General features: G+C 39.3%; 1 protein-coding gene across 3 annotated transcripts in view; it reads left to right on the top strand.

Annotated features, from left to right (window-relative positions):
* The window catches only part of KCNK2 (potassium two pore domain channel subfamily K member 2), a 120,318-nt gene extending 113,497 nt beyond the window's left edge, over positions 1 to 6,821 (top strand). For all 3 annotated transcript variants that reach the window (XM_085219243.1, XM_085219244.1, XM_085219245.1), the window contains one exon: positions 4,381 to 6,821. In XM_085219243.1, the coding sequence (XP_085075369.1) occupies positions 4,381 to 4,698 (318 nt within the window). In that variant the 3' untranslated portion in view covers positions 4,699 to 6,821. The remainder of the gene's footprint in view (positions 1 to 4,380) is intronic.
* Positions 6,822 to 17,339: the final 10,518 nt, after the last annotated feature.

The raw sequence follows: 17,339 nt of genomic DNA, 5'->3' as shown, positions 1-17,339 counted from the left end.
AGAGTGTCCAAATTCCTGACAAATATGAAGAATTTCTTCGTATCAGGTTCTTCAGTATCTTCAAATTTTCTTTTTTAATTGGTGGTGATGAAAATTAATAGAGAAGATGTTGATCTCATCAGTGATACTGGCTGAGAGGCTTGGCATAGACCAGAGTTTTAGGTTAATATTAATTTAGATGTTTGGATTTTTTTTGGCAGGAAAAGTGAAAGAATGCTTATTTATTGTCCTTTTTTTTTTTTCCCCCTAGTTCCATTATTTTCAGTATATTCATCTTTAAATGATATTTTGGTGAGGTCTGGGAACTCTTTGGTCGTTTAGAAAATTCATGCTGTATATTTTGTGTGTATATATGCATATATATATATATATATATATAAAGTGGCTTTAACAGGAATAAGTACACATTTTATATTTGTTCAGATTATGTTCTAATAGAATAAATATCACATTTTGAAAGACACCTTACAACATACATTTAGAGATAGAGGCCCATCCAGCAGTGGTAGCTGGAGGCCAGGCAGTCTGTACTGGGCAGTGAATTGAATCAAGGAATGATGTTTGAGTGAAAAATGTCTAGTGTCATGTCTAGTGTCATGATGATGTGTGCTATGATGTGGAATATATATATTTCTCGTTCATACATCTTGAGAATTTGTTACTGAGTCCAGCAGATACAGGTCTCATAAGGCAGTAGGGTATTGCTTCATAAATAGCTGATATAGTTACCCGCTGTTGATGTTCAAGGTACAATATTAATGGGTTAAAGTTTGTGCTCCTTGTGAAATCACTGTGGATATCTGACATCTTGTAGTCTGATTTGGATTTTGACATTGAGGAAGTCAATCCTGGAGCTGTGCTAATGGCTGAGTCCCCATTACTGGTGGTGTTTCTCTTCTGCAAAAGTTAGAAAAGAGCAACTTCACCAGGCTAGTGTTACTTATATCACTGTGATGTGGTTTTCCTGTTACTTCTGAAATATGTACTTCAATTTAGCTTTATGTAAGGTCTTTAGCTGTCAATAATTTCTGTGACTGGGACCATATCTTTGCATCATATTGCCCAGCTATGTTATCGTGATATCCAACTATGGTGACTGCAGAAATTAGAGCTGTGTGCTGTAATGGGGCAAGAGAATTTGAGAAAAGTAAACAAGTGTTACGGTAGGTATGCAAGTTAAGATTTTTTCTGAGCAGCACAGGCAACTGGCATTTCAATCACTTTGCATAAAGCATTTTGCGTCTGTCAGCCTCCAGATGAAAAGAAGCTGTAATGCAATAGGAAGAAATGTCATACCCTAAGGACAGAATGGACCTGCATATATACAGAAAGGTCCCTATGGATAAAGGAAGGATCAAATTATCAGTTGCTTATGTTCACTGGCAGTTGAAAACTGCACATTTCTATTCCTGTGACCTTTTGTACTTAAATCTGTAAGTGCTATGGAATTAAGAGTTTTATTCTGGAAAGATAACATTTTTGAGTGCATTTTAGTTCACACAAAAGCTAGGGGCTGAAAGCAATGATTTGGGGGCACACACAGTTCACACAGCACCACCTTGTTTCTCATACTGTGCCAATTACCTCTGTTTTACTAGAAATGTATTTCAATTCTGCTTAGTAACAGCACTGCATTTTTATTTATTTTTTTTTTCAGCGATTTTAATATAGAATTGAAATCCTGCCAAGTAGCATCACGGCTCTGATATATGAGCAGATAGGACTGAGACCACCATGTTCATGTTCCATATCACCTTAATTGGAACATGATTCTGTCTCTAAAAGATATATTAATGATGTTCTCCATCTAGCAGCATAAACTTGTTTCCCAAAAGAAATCTAATTAGAACCTAGTAATTAGCTATCCTAACAATCTGAAAAATTTCCAGAATAATTCCCATACATACGAGTTAAAATAGAGCAGCTTTTCTAGTGCAAGACAGCTCCATCATCAACATGTTGTGAGGTGGACTGGTGAGAGAGTTCTGAGCATGTAATAAAGGTTACCTGTACTTGCTTTTGTCAGAAGCATGGCCAGCTGTTTTTCATTAGCTGAGAACACATGGGAGAAGTGGGAACTGGATCCACTACCAAAAAGCAGGTTAGGAAGGTCATAGGGAGGCAGTTCAAGATGCTTGTGACTTCTAGTAGGTTGCCAAGACAGTTTTAAAACTACTGATCTAATAACATCCCTTGAATGGGATTATCTGCAATTGCAGAGTTGTGTGCATGAGCAAAAGTCTTACACAGCTGGAGAGGGCTACAAATGTTCAGGGCAAAATAGCTGTATATGGGCTTTTTGCTCCCCTAGACAGCAGCATGCTCCAAAATCTGAGCAGCTTGCCTTTAGGAGAACTTTAAAGCAGCACAAAGCTGCCCCAGGGTGTCAGTGCACTGATACTGCTTATCGTACTTTTGTTATTTGTTTACTACAAATAAAACTAGTGCAGCAGCTGAAATGTTTCAGCAGTGCAGATTTCATTATTTTCAGATCTGAAATGCAGTGTGTCTGATCCTAATTGCACAATTTAAATACTAATAATCTTTCAGCTGGGTGAATCCTCTGTGTATTACAGATAATAATCCTCGTTTTAGAAAATACACATAATGGGTCCACATTAGTCAACTGCGTAGTTCACTGAAGCTGAGATAAATGTAATAAAATGACCCCTGAGTAAAGAGCTTTTTGTTTTGTTTCTGGAGGGGGAAAGTTTTCCTGAAGCCTCGTCACTCCTGAGTGAGCTGATTATTTTTTACCTTCATTATATTCCTGTTTTCCACTGCACTGCAAAGTATGAATAAGCCTTTGGCCACTCTTCTCTGATGGTTTAGCCCCATATTTCTCTTTGTTAATTTGTATTTGATTTCTGTGCTCACCAAGTCCAGGCTTGCTTACTGATGATTGAAATTCTGGACTGAGCAGTACCAATTAGACTAATGTATTTAAGAAGGTTAATTCTTCTAAAATGCTTTTCTTTGGAGTTGTATTTATCAGCAGTCTATCTCCCCTGTGCTATATGTTCCAACTAATAAGCTGCCTACAGAGCCAAGATTTAAAGAAAAGCAGTTTATTCCCTTTTGTCTTATAACAAGATACTCTCCTCGAAATGTGCTTCCTTTAATTACCTGTGAAATTTAATATAGTAACTGTTTGCTTGAAGCACAAGAGAAAACATATAAATAGCATATAATTGATAAGGTTGTCGTTCACCTCAGACTATTACATGGGTAAGCTGCCAGGTCTACCTTGTGCCCTGTCCGAGGAAGATGATAATTTGGGAGCCTGTGCCAGCAGCTGCCTCCTTCCCCCTCCTCAGCCGTACCCTCAGAGCCTGGGCTCACAGTGTGTTCCATCTTTCACAGCACTGAAATGCAGAAACTGTGGGTCAAAGTTACAGTGGTTTTAATGAACTTGATCAGCCTGAATATAGACAGACTCTAAGGCAAAGACGCATAGAGACAGGAATATACATGTGTACAGCAGGGATGTACTAGACCTAGAATCACAGGATGGTTTGGGTTGGAAGGGACTTTAAAGATGATCTAGATCTAAACCCCTGCTATGAACAGGGACATCTCCCACTAGACCAGGCTGCTCCCATACATACATACATACATACATTCATTAAATGATAATGATTGTGCAAACTAGCACCTTGCTGCCAACCAGGCTGGAGATCCATGCGTGACATGGAAATGCCACCCTCCAGCTGTATGCTGATAGCACACAGTGCAGCGTGCTGACTGGCAGCCTGTGTTTCCTTGGGGTGAGAGTGGTGACAGCTCCAGCTGTCCCACCCTCCTATTGCATGCGTGTCACCTTGGAGGAAGCAGGGTGGTACACAGACGTGCTGCTGACAGGACTGAAGCTATTACTGTGTTGGCACTATGTCTGAGCAAGCACAAAGAAAGAGAGAATACCAGCAGCTGATGCTTTCTTTTAAAAAAAGCTTTTCTGTCTAAATTTAGAAAGTTCTTTGCCAAGTCTCCTAGGGATCTTTCCACAGACAGTAGAAGTGCTCATAAATAACAACACACGGCATTGCCTGGGTTGCTGGGATTTCTGTATGCCCTTACCAGCTGGGCACTGGGCAGCTGTCAGGGCTCTGGAGCTCCCCTCTGTTCCCTCTGTTGTTCCCTGCCTGTAATTCAGTAATAAATTTCAGTAGAAAAGATTTTTTTTTTTTTTAATTGCTATTAACTCTTACTAGAGCATCATTTCTTCTTGTTGCTGTCAATGAAACAGCAAGTATATGGGATGAGAAATCAACCACCACAGCTCTCTGCCAGCCAGCTCACAGCTGCATTGCTTTCAAGCCTATGAAGACTTTGAAGTCCTCAGCCTATTATGCTGCATATTTTTTCTTGTTTTTGCTGCAGGTAGGGGAATTCCGAGCCCACGCTGCAGAGTGGACAGCCAATGTCACCGCGGAGTTCAAAGAAACCCGAAGACGCCTGAGCGTGGAGATCTACGACAAGTTTCAGCGGGCTACCTCCATCAAAAGAAAGCTCTCTGCTGAGCTCGCTGTCAACCACAACCAAGACTTGACCCCCTGCAAGAGAACCCTGTCAGTCAACCATCTCACCAGTGAGAAGGACCTCTTGCCAGCTCTAACAAAGACAGACAGCATTTACATGAATGGTTTGACACCGCACTGTGCAGCAGAAGAAATAGCTGTCATTGAAAATATTAAGTAGCTGTGACGTTGGGTCCCAGTCCTTGAGAAGCTCTTGGCTTTTAGACTAACCATACACCCTTTTTTCTCCACCCTGTCAAAGATCAATGCTAATAGCATTTTATATGTGTGCATGAGTTCCACAGAAACTGCAGTCCAGAGTTACCATCGCATCTCTTCAAAGACACAAAGATGAATGGCACTTCTGTTATCGAAAGATGCTGGAACACGCAACGTCTTCTGCCTTTATCTGCCCAGACTGTTTTTCACTTCTCCTAATGTGCCATACGGCCTAAAGAATGAATCACACTTGTTTATGGTAACAATGTAGCTTTGAGGGATCAGTCCTTAATATTTCAGGGTCTACCTTACTGAGCCTAGGAATGGACCATTTATGGACTACAACACATTTGTAAATGGCAAGAAATTCTTATGCAGCCTTTTACCTAAGAAATTTTTGTCAGTGCCTTATCTTTTGGAGAACCAGAACCTCTACAATTCCTGTATGTTTTCTTTTTTCTTTTTTTTTTTTCCTTTTTTTTTTTGCATGAGAAGTGCTTTTCATTTGAGCTTTCATTTTTCTTGAAATGATGGTGTTTTAAAGGTGTCTGTATTGAAGATACCAACCAGCATGAATGAATGCCAAAACTCAACAGTCATCAAATGATGTCCTTAGCTCTGAATTTAAAGGCACTGCAGTTTTGAAAGTTGCACATATGTTCCCCAGTAGAATTTTGTTTTACTCAGGTCCAGCTGATATTTGTTCACACTGACTTGGAGAACCTGCAGATCCTCTTTAGGTCTTATTTTTTTCAAGAAGTGTTCAGCAGATTTTTTTTTCCCTGTGTCAGATGTACCAAAAAAAAAATAATAATAATAAAATAAAAATCAGCTTTCTATCACTAAGTTCTTTGGTAGATGACAAGCAAATAAAGATGGCTGTTTTGAGGAGAGGCAGGAGGGGCTTTTAATTGCTGTATTCCAATAACCGCATCCAGAAACCAATGCAGCAAAATACAACCATTTTCAATGAGCATAAACCTTCTGCCAGATATTTGCTGTGCAACGAGGATCTTAACTTCCTCCTTAAGTCAAGTCGCACCACACACCATATGATATTTTACACAGGAACCCTGCTGGAGTGCTTTCCTGAATGTCACGCTGTACAGTGGCTGCCTGTGCCGGAGCTGTGACTAATACGGGAATGCGACTGAAACTGGTATCACTGTGACTCCATACATTTCCAATAGAGATGGCTCTGAATATAAGTGCAGGCATGAAGAAGAGCTGAGAAATAGCACAATCTGAATACTGATGATTGTTCAGACAGGATAGGCTGATGAGAAGCAGATCTAAACCAGACTATGGGTTTTCTTTATTGGTTTTAAGAAAACACATTAACTTTAATTTTATACCCTCTGTTTTGCTTGTAAGTATACATGAGATTCAGAAGAAATGCAAGATGGAACGGATAGCTTTATGTTTTTTTTCTTATGTTAATCTACTGTAACATGGCTGTACATAACATGAATTGAACAGGCCTTAAAGAATAATTTAGGCTCTGTGTAAATTAATAAGAATGAGACTTTGCTGATTGGGCATGATTCAAGTGGCAAATCTTACAGCATCTCTGACCATTAGATAACATGCAAGATATGAATGTTAATGTTTTTGGATGCTTAGCTTGTTTTCTAATAAATATAAGTTAATATGTAAATTCAGTCAATTCAGTGTAAATATCAGTCAATTAACATTTATAGAGAGTACGCTTTTAAAATTAAAGAAATTCCATGAAACAGCACCGAGCAATGCTCTTATAACAAAGACCCTTGTCTCCCCAGCACAGTGTTCTGAATGTCCACATGGCAAGAGTTTGTCTTGCCATGTATAAACTGTGAATTGTAATGAAAAATAAAGTTTTTAATTAAAATAAGGTTTTCTGAATCTCCTGCTTGCTGTAACTGGAATGCTAAAAAATCATTTGTGAAACTGATTTTGTGTTTTCACTGGTTAGAGTATAGCAGCTTTTCACCTGCTTTAATTCAAGCTGGTTTAGCAATAAAGGCTTGACTCATCCAGCACAGAAATATTCATATATATTTTTTCTTAATATTAAAAATAATGTTCTTTGGTTGCCGTACTTGATTTTGTGTTTCTTCCTCTTCTGTTCAAAAACTTGGCAGGACCAAGTTCAAATTGTCAGAGCGCAATTTGAGCAGCTGGTGATCTCTGTCCTGTCAAGTGGCAGTGATGCAGGATGCCCTGGTGGTCGTAACCTGCTGCAGTAGTGTGCACACCAGCAGCTCTCAGGGCAGTAACCTGTCATACCAGAACAGTCATTTCTGCAGTGGGTGGTTTGCAGCAGCCTCTCTAAGCCTCAGCCAAGGGAACATTAGCTTGCAAATGTGTGGTGGGTAAGTAAAGACTGACGCATGCTGTTTTCTTAAATTGTTCCGATCTGATATGGATAGGACATCTCAGTGACTTTTGGCCCTCATTTTCAGAAAAATGGGCTGGTAATGTTTAAAGATTATTGTTTCTGAAAAGAGATGTTTATCTCCTGCATCTTTATGAAGGTGGTGAGGCCCTGACACAGCTGACAGGTATGCTGTGGTGCCCCATCCCTGGAGGAACTCGGGGCCAGGTTGGATGGGGCCCTTGGCAGCTGAGCTGGGGGGCAGCCCTGCCCATGGCTGGGTGTGGGGCTGGGTGGGCTTTAAGATCTCTTCCAACCCAAACCATTTTATAATCTAAGGTTAAGTCCTTGGATCATTCTTACTAATTGGTTTGTTTCAATTCACCAACCTGTAGCAGTGATTGCCGATGTGGTTTGTTTCATTTTAAAGAAATTGTGGTCATCTTAGGACCTGCTGAAAACAGTATATTATTTCAAGATTCTATGACAACGTTTGTGGTATTGGTATAGATATTTGTTAAATTCACTGAGTAGTTTCTTATCTTGATTCTTGTATGTGATTTCTGAGAAAAGAACTCCTGTTAATTTGTATATAAAATACATCCGTTTTTTGTTGTTTTTTTTTAACTTTCTTATCTGATCTGAAATATCAGACTAAAATAGATTAGATTTGGCTGTTTGGAACAAAACACTAGCAAATGCAATCCTGAACTCATAGTTTTAATAACCAGAGAAGATGCAACAGTTCAGATGGTGTAAGTAGATAGTCAGATGGGTCTAGTGCCATTAGCGTTACTAAAAGACCTTTTTTTTCCCTCTCCATGTACAGAGATAGACCTCCTAAGGATGGCAAAGTGAATTTATAAAACTTAGTGACATCTGTAAAGATATTTCATTTTCATTCTTGTAAAAGCAAACTTTCGAATCTCTTTTGTGCTCTGAAAATCACACATAGCTCTCTGTATTTTTTTTCCTATGAGTTAGGACTTCTTGAAATTCCACTTGCAACCTCCTTCCTCTCACACATACATGGAAATGTTTCCCAAAGATTAGGATGCTTGCTACTTAAGCAAATATCTGAAAATAATATTTCATTCTATTAAAGGTTTGCTTTCTCCTCAAGCAAATACCATTAAAAAAGTAATTGACAATCCTTTTTGAATGAGAGATAAGTTTTAGAACATAAAGATCTTTAAAGACAGTTTTGCCACATAAAAAAAAAAAAAGAAAAGCATTTATTTCTCAGTGTTAGAGGAAATGTTACATTAATAGAAATGGTCTGGAGTCTGTTAAAGAAGTACCTAATTTCTGTTGGCTGTTGCTTATGTTCTGCCTTGTGTAATTATCCTGACTTTTTTTGCTTTTTCTGGAGTACTTACTGTTCTGACAAAGTGCCCAAATTGTGGAGTTTGGTTAAATCCTCAGTTCTTGGATAGCTGTGCATGAAAGGCAGGGAGATTGAGTCATGGAGAATGTGTTCTACGCCCCGTCCATGCTGATGTACCATGGGAAGAGCTTACTTTTGTATTCCTCCATGACTTTTTAAGCTCTGGGCTGGCAGTCCCCCATTTTTCAGCAGTTGGGCAGCCTTGTGTCACTGTCTGAGCTGCAAATAGCCTAACAGTATCAAACCCAGAAGCTCACTGAATCTTATGAACATCCCAACCCATGCCTTCCTCTCCCTTCCTGAATTATTTTTTGACACAACAGGAGGAAAATTGGAGAGTAAAGCAGAAGTGCTAAACCTCTAAAGGGACCAGTCTTGAGCTGAAATGGACCTTCCTTAATTCACTAGACAAACCATGACACCAGGACAGCAGATGGGAGGAAATCTGGCCTGTATGTTTGTTTTGAGCTGTTGTTCCTCCAGCATCATTTCTACATCAGTGATCTCTAAACAGGAATACAACGTGCCCGGTAGAAGAAGAAATGGAAAGGCTGCTCTACTTAGTCAACCCTTCATGATCATCGCAAGGCTATAGATGTATAGAAATTCTTTTCTGTGATGGTAAATTTCCTGTCAGGGAAACTACATATAATGTTGAAATTCAGCAGTAATATTTCTAATAAGTTGCTGTCATACAGTTATGGGGTAATTATCTTCTCTTTCCTACCTTGCAGTATTGTTTGAAAGGAAAGAATTTTGTATATATAAAAAATATACCTTTTACATGAATATGTCAGAGTTAGAATAATTATTTTGTCACAGAAGCATGTGCAAGATTTTTGGTTGAATTGCCCTGCAGATTTAAAAGAATAATGCGAGCTTCCTGTGAACATTATGTTCCTTTTGAGAAAAATGGAGAAGATGCTGATTTACCATTATTAGAAATAAAAAGCTGTTGAGCTACTCATAGATAAAAGTACTGGTTCGTATTTGAACCAGCATTCTGTGCTTTACCAAATACTTACAGCTATGAAGAGCCTGTGTAGGAATTAATTACAACAGGTTTTTACACTTTAAAAACTCCGAACATGTCAATTCTAGGCCATTGTTTATCATGCATTCACACACTTTCTGAAGAATATGTTGAGTAAGTTTACAAACAGGTACATTGTTATTACAGAACATCATCATTTCATCCTTTAATTACAACAGCTGAGAGAAAAGCTTATACAGCTTTTTTTTCTAGGCCCACATATATGTGTGCTTTCAATTTGTATCTGTGTTGTCATGTAATCTTAAACTGGCAAAAAGTCCACTTTTATAAATTCAGTATTGTTTTGTGTTAAATTAGATTTTTGACAATAAAGCTCAATTTAAAATGAGTATCTTAGAAAACCAATAGACATCACAACATCTTATGAATTACAGAACTCTCTACACTTGCGATATAATTATTATTATTTTTTTTTGCCTGTTTAAATTGTTTCTGAATATTCAGTTGGTATCCTAGTCTAGCTGGTGTAGACAGAACGTGGTTTGTAAATAATATGGTATGATCACACTGCTAGTATTAGATTTCATATTCCAGACTTTGAAACAATACTTTGTGCTCTGAACCATTACTGATTAGTGTTAGTAGTATTCATTAAGCACTAAACTGCTTTTTCTGTGAATGTCACAGGAGCGTTTGTGAATGTCCTTAGTGAGTAACTCCTCAAGAAGGATTTACTTTACTAACCCCAGTTATTAATTCTAGCTCATGCTCAAGTGTATAGAATCAGACCTCCATCCTTCAGTGAAAGGCATATGATATGCATACATTAAAGATCCTAATGGGAATGTATTATTTGTCATTAGTAAAAATAATCTCCTGAAGATGATCTGCAGCCTGAAATGATTGTTTAGTTTAGTTTAGTGATAGCTCTTAATTTTTTTTTTTTTTTCCTTTCACCATTCACCACCATGAATCAGGCATAATTTGGCATTATTTGATTAAAAAAAAAAATTAACATTTAGTTCTTTCCACTGTAACAGAAAACATTAAAGAATTAAGAAGCAATAGGAAAGATTAATTTAATCCTTCGAATTAAATGGTGGGTTCTAAGTTTTTGATAAGAGATGTATCATTCACACTGTCTGTATTTCAGTCTACTTTGCCTCCAGAGAGTCAGAGACAAACTTTGCTGGATGAACAGAAGTATTATCTATTTGTTAAAATTCTCTCATGGGATCAAAAGTACATCAGTATACTGTTGGATCCGACTTTTATACTAGTCAGAGGTCTGCTCCTTCTTTATATGGATTTTGCATTTTACTCATAAGTTTTTGTATTCAATATTAATGCATGCTAAAGTAGTGTAACAGAAGCTCATTCTTAAAGTTTTGGGCTTTTTTTTCCCAAGAACATGGTTTTCATTTAATGATTTTTTTCCTACCATGCAGAAACATCCGGATAGCTGAGTACCAAACCAGCAAGGATATCTCAGTATTACTGGAAGTTTGTGCTTTGAAAGGTGTGAATATGGATTGTGCCCACAGAAGGCAGAGGGCATCACTGCAATGTGCAATTCACAACTCGAGCCCTCTAGATCTCATGGGAAACGTGGTTCTACTTAAAGTGGCATGGCTGCACTCAACATATCCTTCCCTGTAATGTATAGAGCATTTAGAATACCTTCTGTTACCTCTACCTTCTCTGTGGCAGGAGAAAGGAAATTTCAGAGATATGAGGGCACTTTTCGTGCAGTTGGCTGGATATTATCCTGAGTTGCAGTTGAGGCCCTTCTGGACTACAGAGTGAGGAGTCATAAAATCTGTGAATACCTTGGTGATTTGCAGCAAAAGGAGGATTAAAAATTAGGCTCCAGTGTGAAAAGTGGAAGTGGGAGTAGTATGTCATGTACTATTGTGCGCTATATAGAGTGGAGGTGGTGCAGGCACAAAGGCCTTTTCATTTTGCAGTGTCCTTAGAGACTGTCAGAAGAGAGAGTGCAGTCTGCATTATACCAGCTTACTCTTGTTCTTTTGCAGTGCTTTTTCAAGCTCTGTATGTGCAGCAGCTATGAGTGTATCACACTCTTCTGGTGCAAGCTAAATAACAAAGACTGGAGAGCTCGGAAGGGGATGAAATTGCTCTCTACAACTATCTGTGGTGGTGAGGTGGGGGTCAGCCTCTTCTCCTGGGTAACTGCGATGAGATGATAGGGGATGGCCTCGAGTTGCACCAAGGGAGGTTCAGGTTGGACATTAGGAAACATTTCTTAGCAAGTGTGATGGGGCACTAGCACAGACTGCCCAGGGGGGTGATTATTCACGTGTTGTGTAGCTGTGGTACTAAGGAACGTGGTTTACTAGGCAGTATTGGTGGTAGATGGGATGTCTAGACTAGGTGATCTTAGAGGTCTTTCCCAACCTTAATTATTCTACGATTCTGTGATTCCATGAAATTCCCCTCTTAGTCATACTGTACAGGTAGAGTAAGGAGGAAAAAATTACTTTTCAATATGAAGCCCTCAGAACAGCGTTGTGTATACAGAATGTGTTTTGAAGAAGTGAATTCCCATCTGCTCTGTCAAGGCTGCAGTGTAGGCCGCAGATCCCTGTTGTCATTGCAGCTGCACACTGCTGGCGAGCTTGGCCTGCCTCATAATGTGCAGGACTTCAGTACAAAGCAGCAGCAGAAGTTGCATGAGATTTCTGCTTGTGCAGGCTGAAAATATGAGAAACTGTTATATGTAAAGTAATGAAGAGAAAATTGCTCTAAACTCTCACTGCTGCTTAGCAATAATGGAAGACAGGTTTAGGCCTTAAATTAGACTGCATTCCTGCATTTGCATAACATTTTAATCCTGCTCCATACTGACTGGGCAGAGCCTACAGCAAATAGTAAAGGACTGCAGTGGAGAATATTCAGAGCCCTCAACTACTTCCCTAACACTTTCCTCCTTTTCCTCACAAATCCAAACCCAGGTGTTCTGTACTGAAAAACAGAATGCAGAAATGCTTAACTAGCTACAAAGTCAGGATACTTTCATTCTCTCTTTCAATTTTATTTGTTTTTCTCACTAACAGATTTCTTAACGGATTTTCGTGTTTTTAGTGACACCTTACATAACAGATGTAACTCAATGAAATGAATTCATGTACTGTATGCCTCTGGCCTGCGCAGTTCTGGTCCTATTAGAAGGAAATTACAATCTCAATGCAGGTGGAAGGGGTTATTTATGAAAATAAAATAGGGTATATGTGAAAAGATCTTTTTTTCTCATTTAATGTGTCAGAGATTTTGAAAGAATATGTTGCTGTGGAGATTATGATGTGACATGATATATGGAGAGGACAATGTGATCATGTGCAGGCCTCCATGAGTTGCCATTTCCTATGGTGCTTTAGGCAGCTGTTGAAATTGCATGCAACTGCAATAAAGCTGTTTTCCTGTCTGTTCCAGCTTCTCAGCTTGTCTGCCTGATGTTTTAGCAATTGGGCAGTGAAAAGGTCCTTGAAGAAAGTTGAAAACTAGAAAATCAGGTTATACTGAGCTGAGAAGATTTAGAATTTGGGGGTAGTCACAGTGATTACACCAAATTCTCAAGTATTTATAACGCATCTGTGCTATTTGGGAGCTGTGCAAGAGAAGTACCTTGATAACTGAAATATCTCATCACTACAGACACATAGCTTGGGTTTAAAACTCCTTTACAAAATCTTATCCTGACTGAGAGAAAAAAACTAAAACGGAGTTCAAAGTAGCAGTGGCAATTCTCAGAACAGTAATTATTTCAGGAGTTTCTGACTGCTAGGCTGTATTTCAGCCACATCCGAAGAGAGTGATCCTTAACGCAGGTGCAGAGCATTACACATCAAGGTATCCAGCCCTTCACACCCGATTGTGTATTCTTCCAGCATCCTAGAGATTATGTTAAAAGCAGAACTGAAAGTCATTAGCCTGAAAAATCATTTGCCACAGAATTGTTCCAACGGCTGAGAAGAATTCCTTCTTCCTCAGTGTTTTCTGAAACTCTTCAGTGTAGGAAACTGTTGTATTGGGATATGTCTTTGAAAAGAAAATATCTTGAACTCACAGTACAGAAAGCATACTGCATTGCCTTTGTTTCCCTGTTGCTGCTGCATATTATTGCCATGTTAATAGCTTGTGCTTCCCCTTGTGCTTGACAGAAAGACTTCTTTTTGAATTAGCATGTTAAAAAAAAAAAAAAAAAAAAGAGTAGTTGTGGAATAATGATAACACTTTAATCCTTAAACAATGCATTTTAGTAGGATGATTTGTGGTTCTGTAATGAATTAATAGGATCACTGTAGTGATAAGTACAGGAACCGCAGATAATACATTAATTTTGCTTGTCATGTTAATTTGAGAGTACTCTAAACATCTGTCTAGTCACCCTTACAACAGGCATTGAAACTCAGAGCCAGCATAGGGGTCTGGTCTTCCCAGAACAGAGCTGCTGGGTCACCAAAACTTTGTACTTTTGGGCTGTAAAGTGGTACTCAGTAAATGCCATAATTTACTGAAAGTGGGCAGCATGGAGAGAGCATAGAAGAGAATAAGTTTTGGACCTACATTTCAAGCTGTAACAATGGTTACCTCCTTATTCTCTTTCATGGCAGATGACAGGAATTATTAATTTACTAAAAGCTCTGCTGCCAAATTTCAGCAGAACAGTGGACTTGATGCTGCTTTGATAAATGGGGTGGCCAGATTGCTGGAATGCTTCAGAGATTGTTGTCAAGAGAAAGCTGAGTCCAGGGACAGCTACATGAAATGATAAAAAGTACAAGAGAAAATGTAAAAGGAAAGCTTTGCTTTGAGCACTGCCTCCAAGACTAAGAATCCCAGGAGGAAGAGTCTTGATTTTTTTTTTTTTTTTACATCAAATAATCTATTGCTAAAGGCAATGTAAATAATTCTGCTTCCTACCAGAAGGCCGTTCAAGGGACAGCCTTCCATCTGGGCAAGACATCAGCCCACACCCTCACCTCTGCATCTGACTGTCCTCCCGTCTCCTTCCAGAGCAGGGCAAAAGAAAACATTTTCTACCAAAGGAACTGAAGAACTGGGAAAGAAAAGAGGAATATAATGTTTGTGAAGATGATTTCAATACTGTGTGCCTCCTTCCTATGGTTCTAAAGTGTGGATGAAGTATGTTGCTGTAATGCCTGGCCACAACGGAGCACCAAAAATGAATGTTTTCTTGCTTCCTCTCATTTTCTTGTACAGTTGAACCTCAAGTGTAACTGCTTTGGCTCCTCCAACCTCCAAGGGTAATGCTATCTTTAGAAAAAGTGAGAGAACAAGAACATTGCAGGGAAGAGCTTGCTTTAAATCAGCCAGTATTCTTAGTGAGCATTAGAAAAAGTGTAATTTATGCAGTGAAGGGGAGCATAATAAAAGTGCAATTAACTGTAATGATGTTGCTAATATGACTGAATGTTCATTCATCTTAGCAATTGAAGCTACAAAATCAAGTCACTCATATGGAGTGTACGTCTATTGACAGCAGCTACATACTCAGCAGTAAATAATACTAGCAGAGGAATTAAGTGCTCTGGTAGCTAACAGTAAGTTAAAATGGAGCTCTGTTTGCAGGAAACGTGACACAGTAGATATTTCCTCCAGCAGAGATAGAAACACCACAGCACTTCCTACAGTGCACTTTCAGATCAGTTGTTGGCAGCCTAAGCGCTCTGCAGCCTCCTGCGGTGTCCGTATTCAGGTTGTCCAGGGGTCTTGCCACAGCTTTCAAGCCACCAGAGGAAAACAAAGGCTGTGGTACAACTTATTATTAATTATTAATAATTAATTATATAAATTATTTCAAATGAAACAAGTAGAGATTTGGATTGGGTATAAGGAAGAAGTTTATTACAGTCAGGGTGGTGAGGCACTGGCACAGGTTGCCCAGAGAAGTGGTGGATGCCCCATCCCTGAAGACACTCAGGGTCAGCCAGGTGGAGGCTCTGAACACCCTGATCTGCTGTAGGTGTCCCTTTTCAGTGCAGGAGGAGTTGCATTTGGTGGTCGTAAGGGTCCGTTCCAGCTCAAACAATTCTGTAATTCTATGATATGAGCGAAAGAGATGAGTTTGGTATCTAATGAAAATGGGCTCATTTTGCATTGGGCCATTTCTGAGTGACCATTATGTAACTGAATTCTCAATGTGTTTGAAATTCCCTATCTACTGCCATTGCTTGTTTGCTGTAGAATAAAATTAACATGCATTAAAACTTCTAGCCCTCAGTTTTACTGTATTACAGAAGTTTACTTCTAGTTCATAAGACCTCAAGTTTAAAAGATCAGACTTGTCTTAAAAATATATAAAATGACAGAGAATGAGAAGAACAGAGACTTCTGATCAAATGAAGGAATGCTGAGCTTTTCAGCTAATGTGAAAAACTAATTACTGAGGTGATACTTCACAATTGATGCCTTCTTTCAGTATAGCTCTGAAATTTAAGCCCAATAAGGAATGTACCTAAAAATAGTCAACACCAAACCTAATTTTCCTGCATTTTGTCCCCAGATAGAGACCCAGAACCCTATGCATATAACTGAGGTCCTAGAACAACACAGCCAGTTCCTCAAATCAACACAGAGGGGCCAAAGGCCAACACCTCAGCTGCCTACAATTAGAAAAGCAGCATGTGGCTCTACTAATGATGCAGGGGATGTGGCAGGGAGCCAAGGTCTGACTGAGGTCTCTTTTAAAATCTCATATAAAGCACCAGGGTTTGCTAACATGCAGGTTTCAGTTTCTTTCAGCTTCCTGTTGAAACTTCCTATCTAAATGCAATTTGAAAAGGGACATTTTGTTAATAAAGGCAAGCATTAAAAAGATCTACCTGAGGCTGCTGAGATGTACTTCTTCCCATCCTTGAGCTAATGCTGGTGTGTTTTTTCATCCCAAAGCACATAGCGAGTGTAGTCAACGTGAAGGTGAGCTAAGTTTTACTACTTTTCCTTTTTATGAAACAGCTCTGACCCAGCAGCATTTTGGGAAATAGAATTTCTTTAGTTGGAGGGAGTGAGTTCAGTTTTAGGCCCCTTGCTATGGGAAAGATTTCAAGGCATGTCCAGAGAATGGAAAGCTGTGAATGGTCTGGAGCACAGCTTTTATGAAGGGCAGCTGAGGGAACTGGGATTGTTCAGTCTGGAGAAGAGGAAGCTCAAGGGATGCTTCATTACTCTGTACAGTTGCCTAAAAGAAGGTTGCAGAGAAGTGGGTGTTGGCCTCTTTTCTGAGGTAACAATGATAGGATGAGAGGGAAGGGCCTCAAGTTGTCCAGGGAACATTCAATTTGGACATTAGGAAAGACTTCTCTGAAAGAGTAGAGGGATATTGGAACAGGCTGCCTAGGGAGGTGGTGGTATTACTATCTATGGAGGCGTCTAAGGAAAGGGTGCTTAAGGACATGGTCTAGTGAGCAAATTTGATGGTAAATGGATGGTTGGATAGATAATCTTAGAGACCCTTTCTAACCTTAATAATTCTATGACCTCTGAAGAGAACTTAAACCACAGGACAACAGGTCAGGCTGCTAAGGTAGGACTTTTATTTCTGCTTGCAGCTGTAGTGGTGTGCAACAAATCATGGAGATGAGGAGATTAACGCCCTGCTGCTCAGGTGTAGGTTGATTAGCGCTACACAGCTGAGCCTTGTTGCTAGCCCACTTAAAGCCAGGTGATGATGAGGTAATCTGTTATGGGTATGGAAATGAGCAGCTAGCTCAGTGGGTTTCCAGCCTGAGAGAGGTTCCCTGGGTTCTAAAAGGCAGCTCTAGAACTGCAATGGTCTGGGACCTGGCTGCTAAGCCACTTCCTGAGTATTCAGCAAGGAGAGAG

Source organism: Meleagris gallopavo, chromosome 2 (genome assembly GCF_905368555.1).
Source record: "Meleagris gallopavo chromosome 2, MGAL_WU_HG_1.1, whole genome shotgun sequence".
NCBI classification, from domain to species: domain Eukaryota; kingdom Metazoa; phylum Chordata; class Aves; order Galliformes; family Phasianidae; genus Meleagris; species Meleagris gallopavo.
This window is presented reverse-complemented; position numbering and strand designations above follow the sequence as displayed.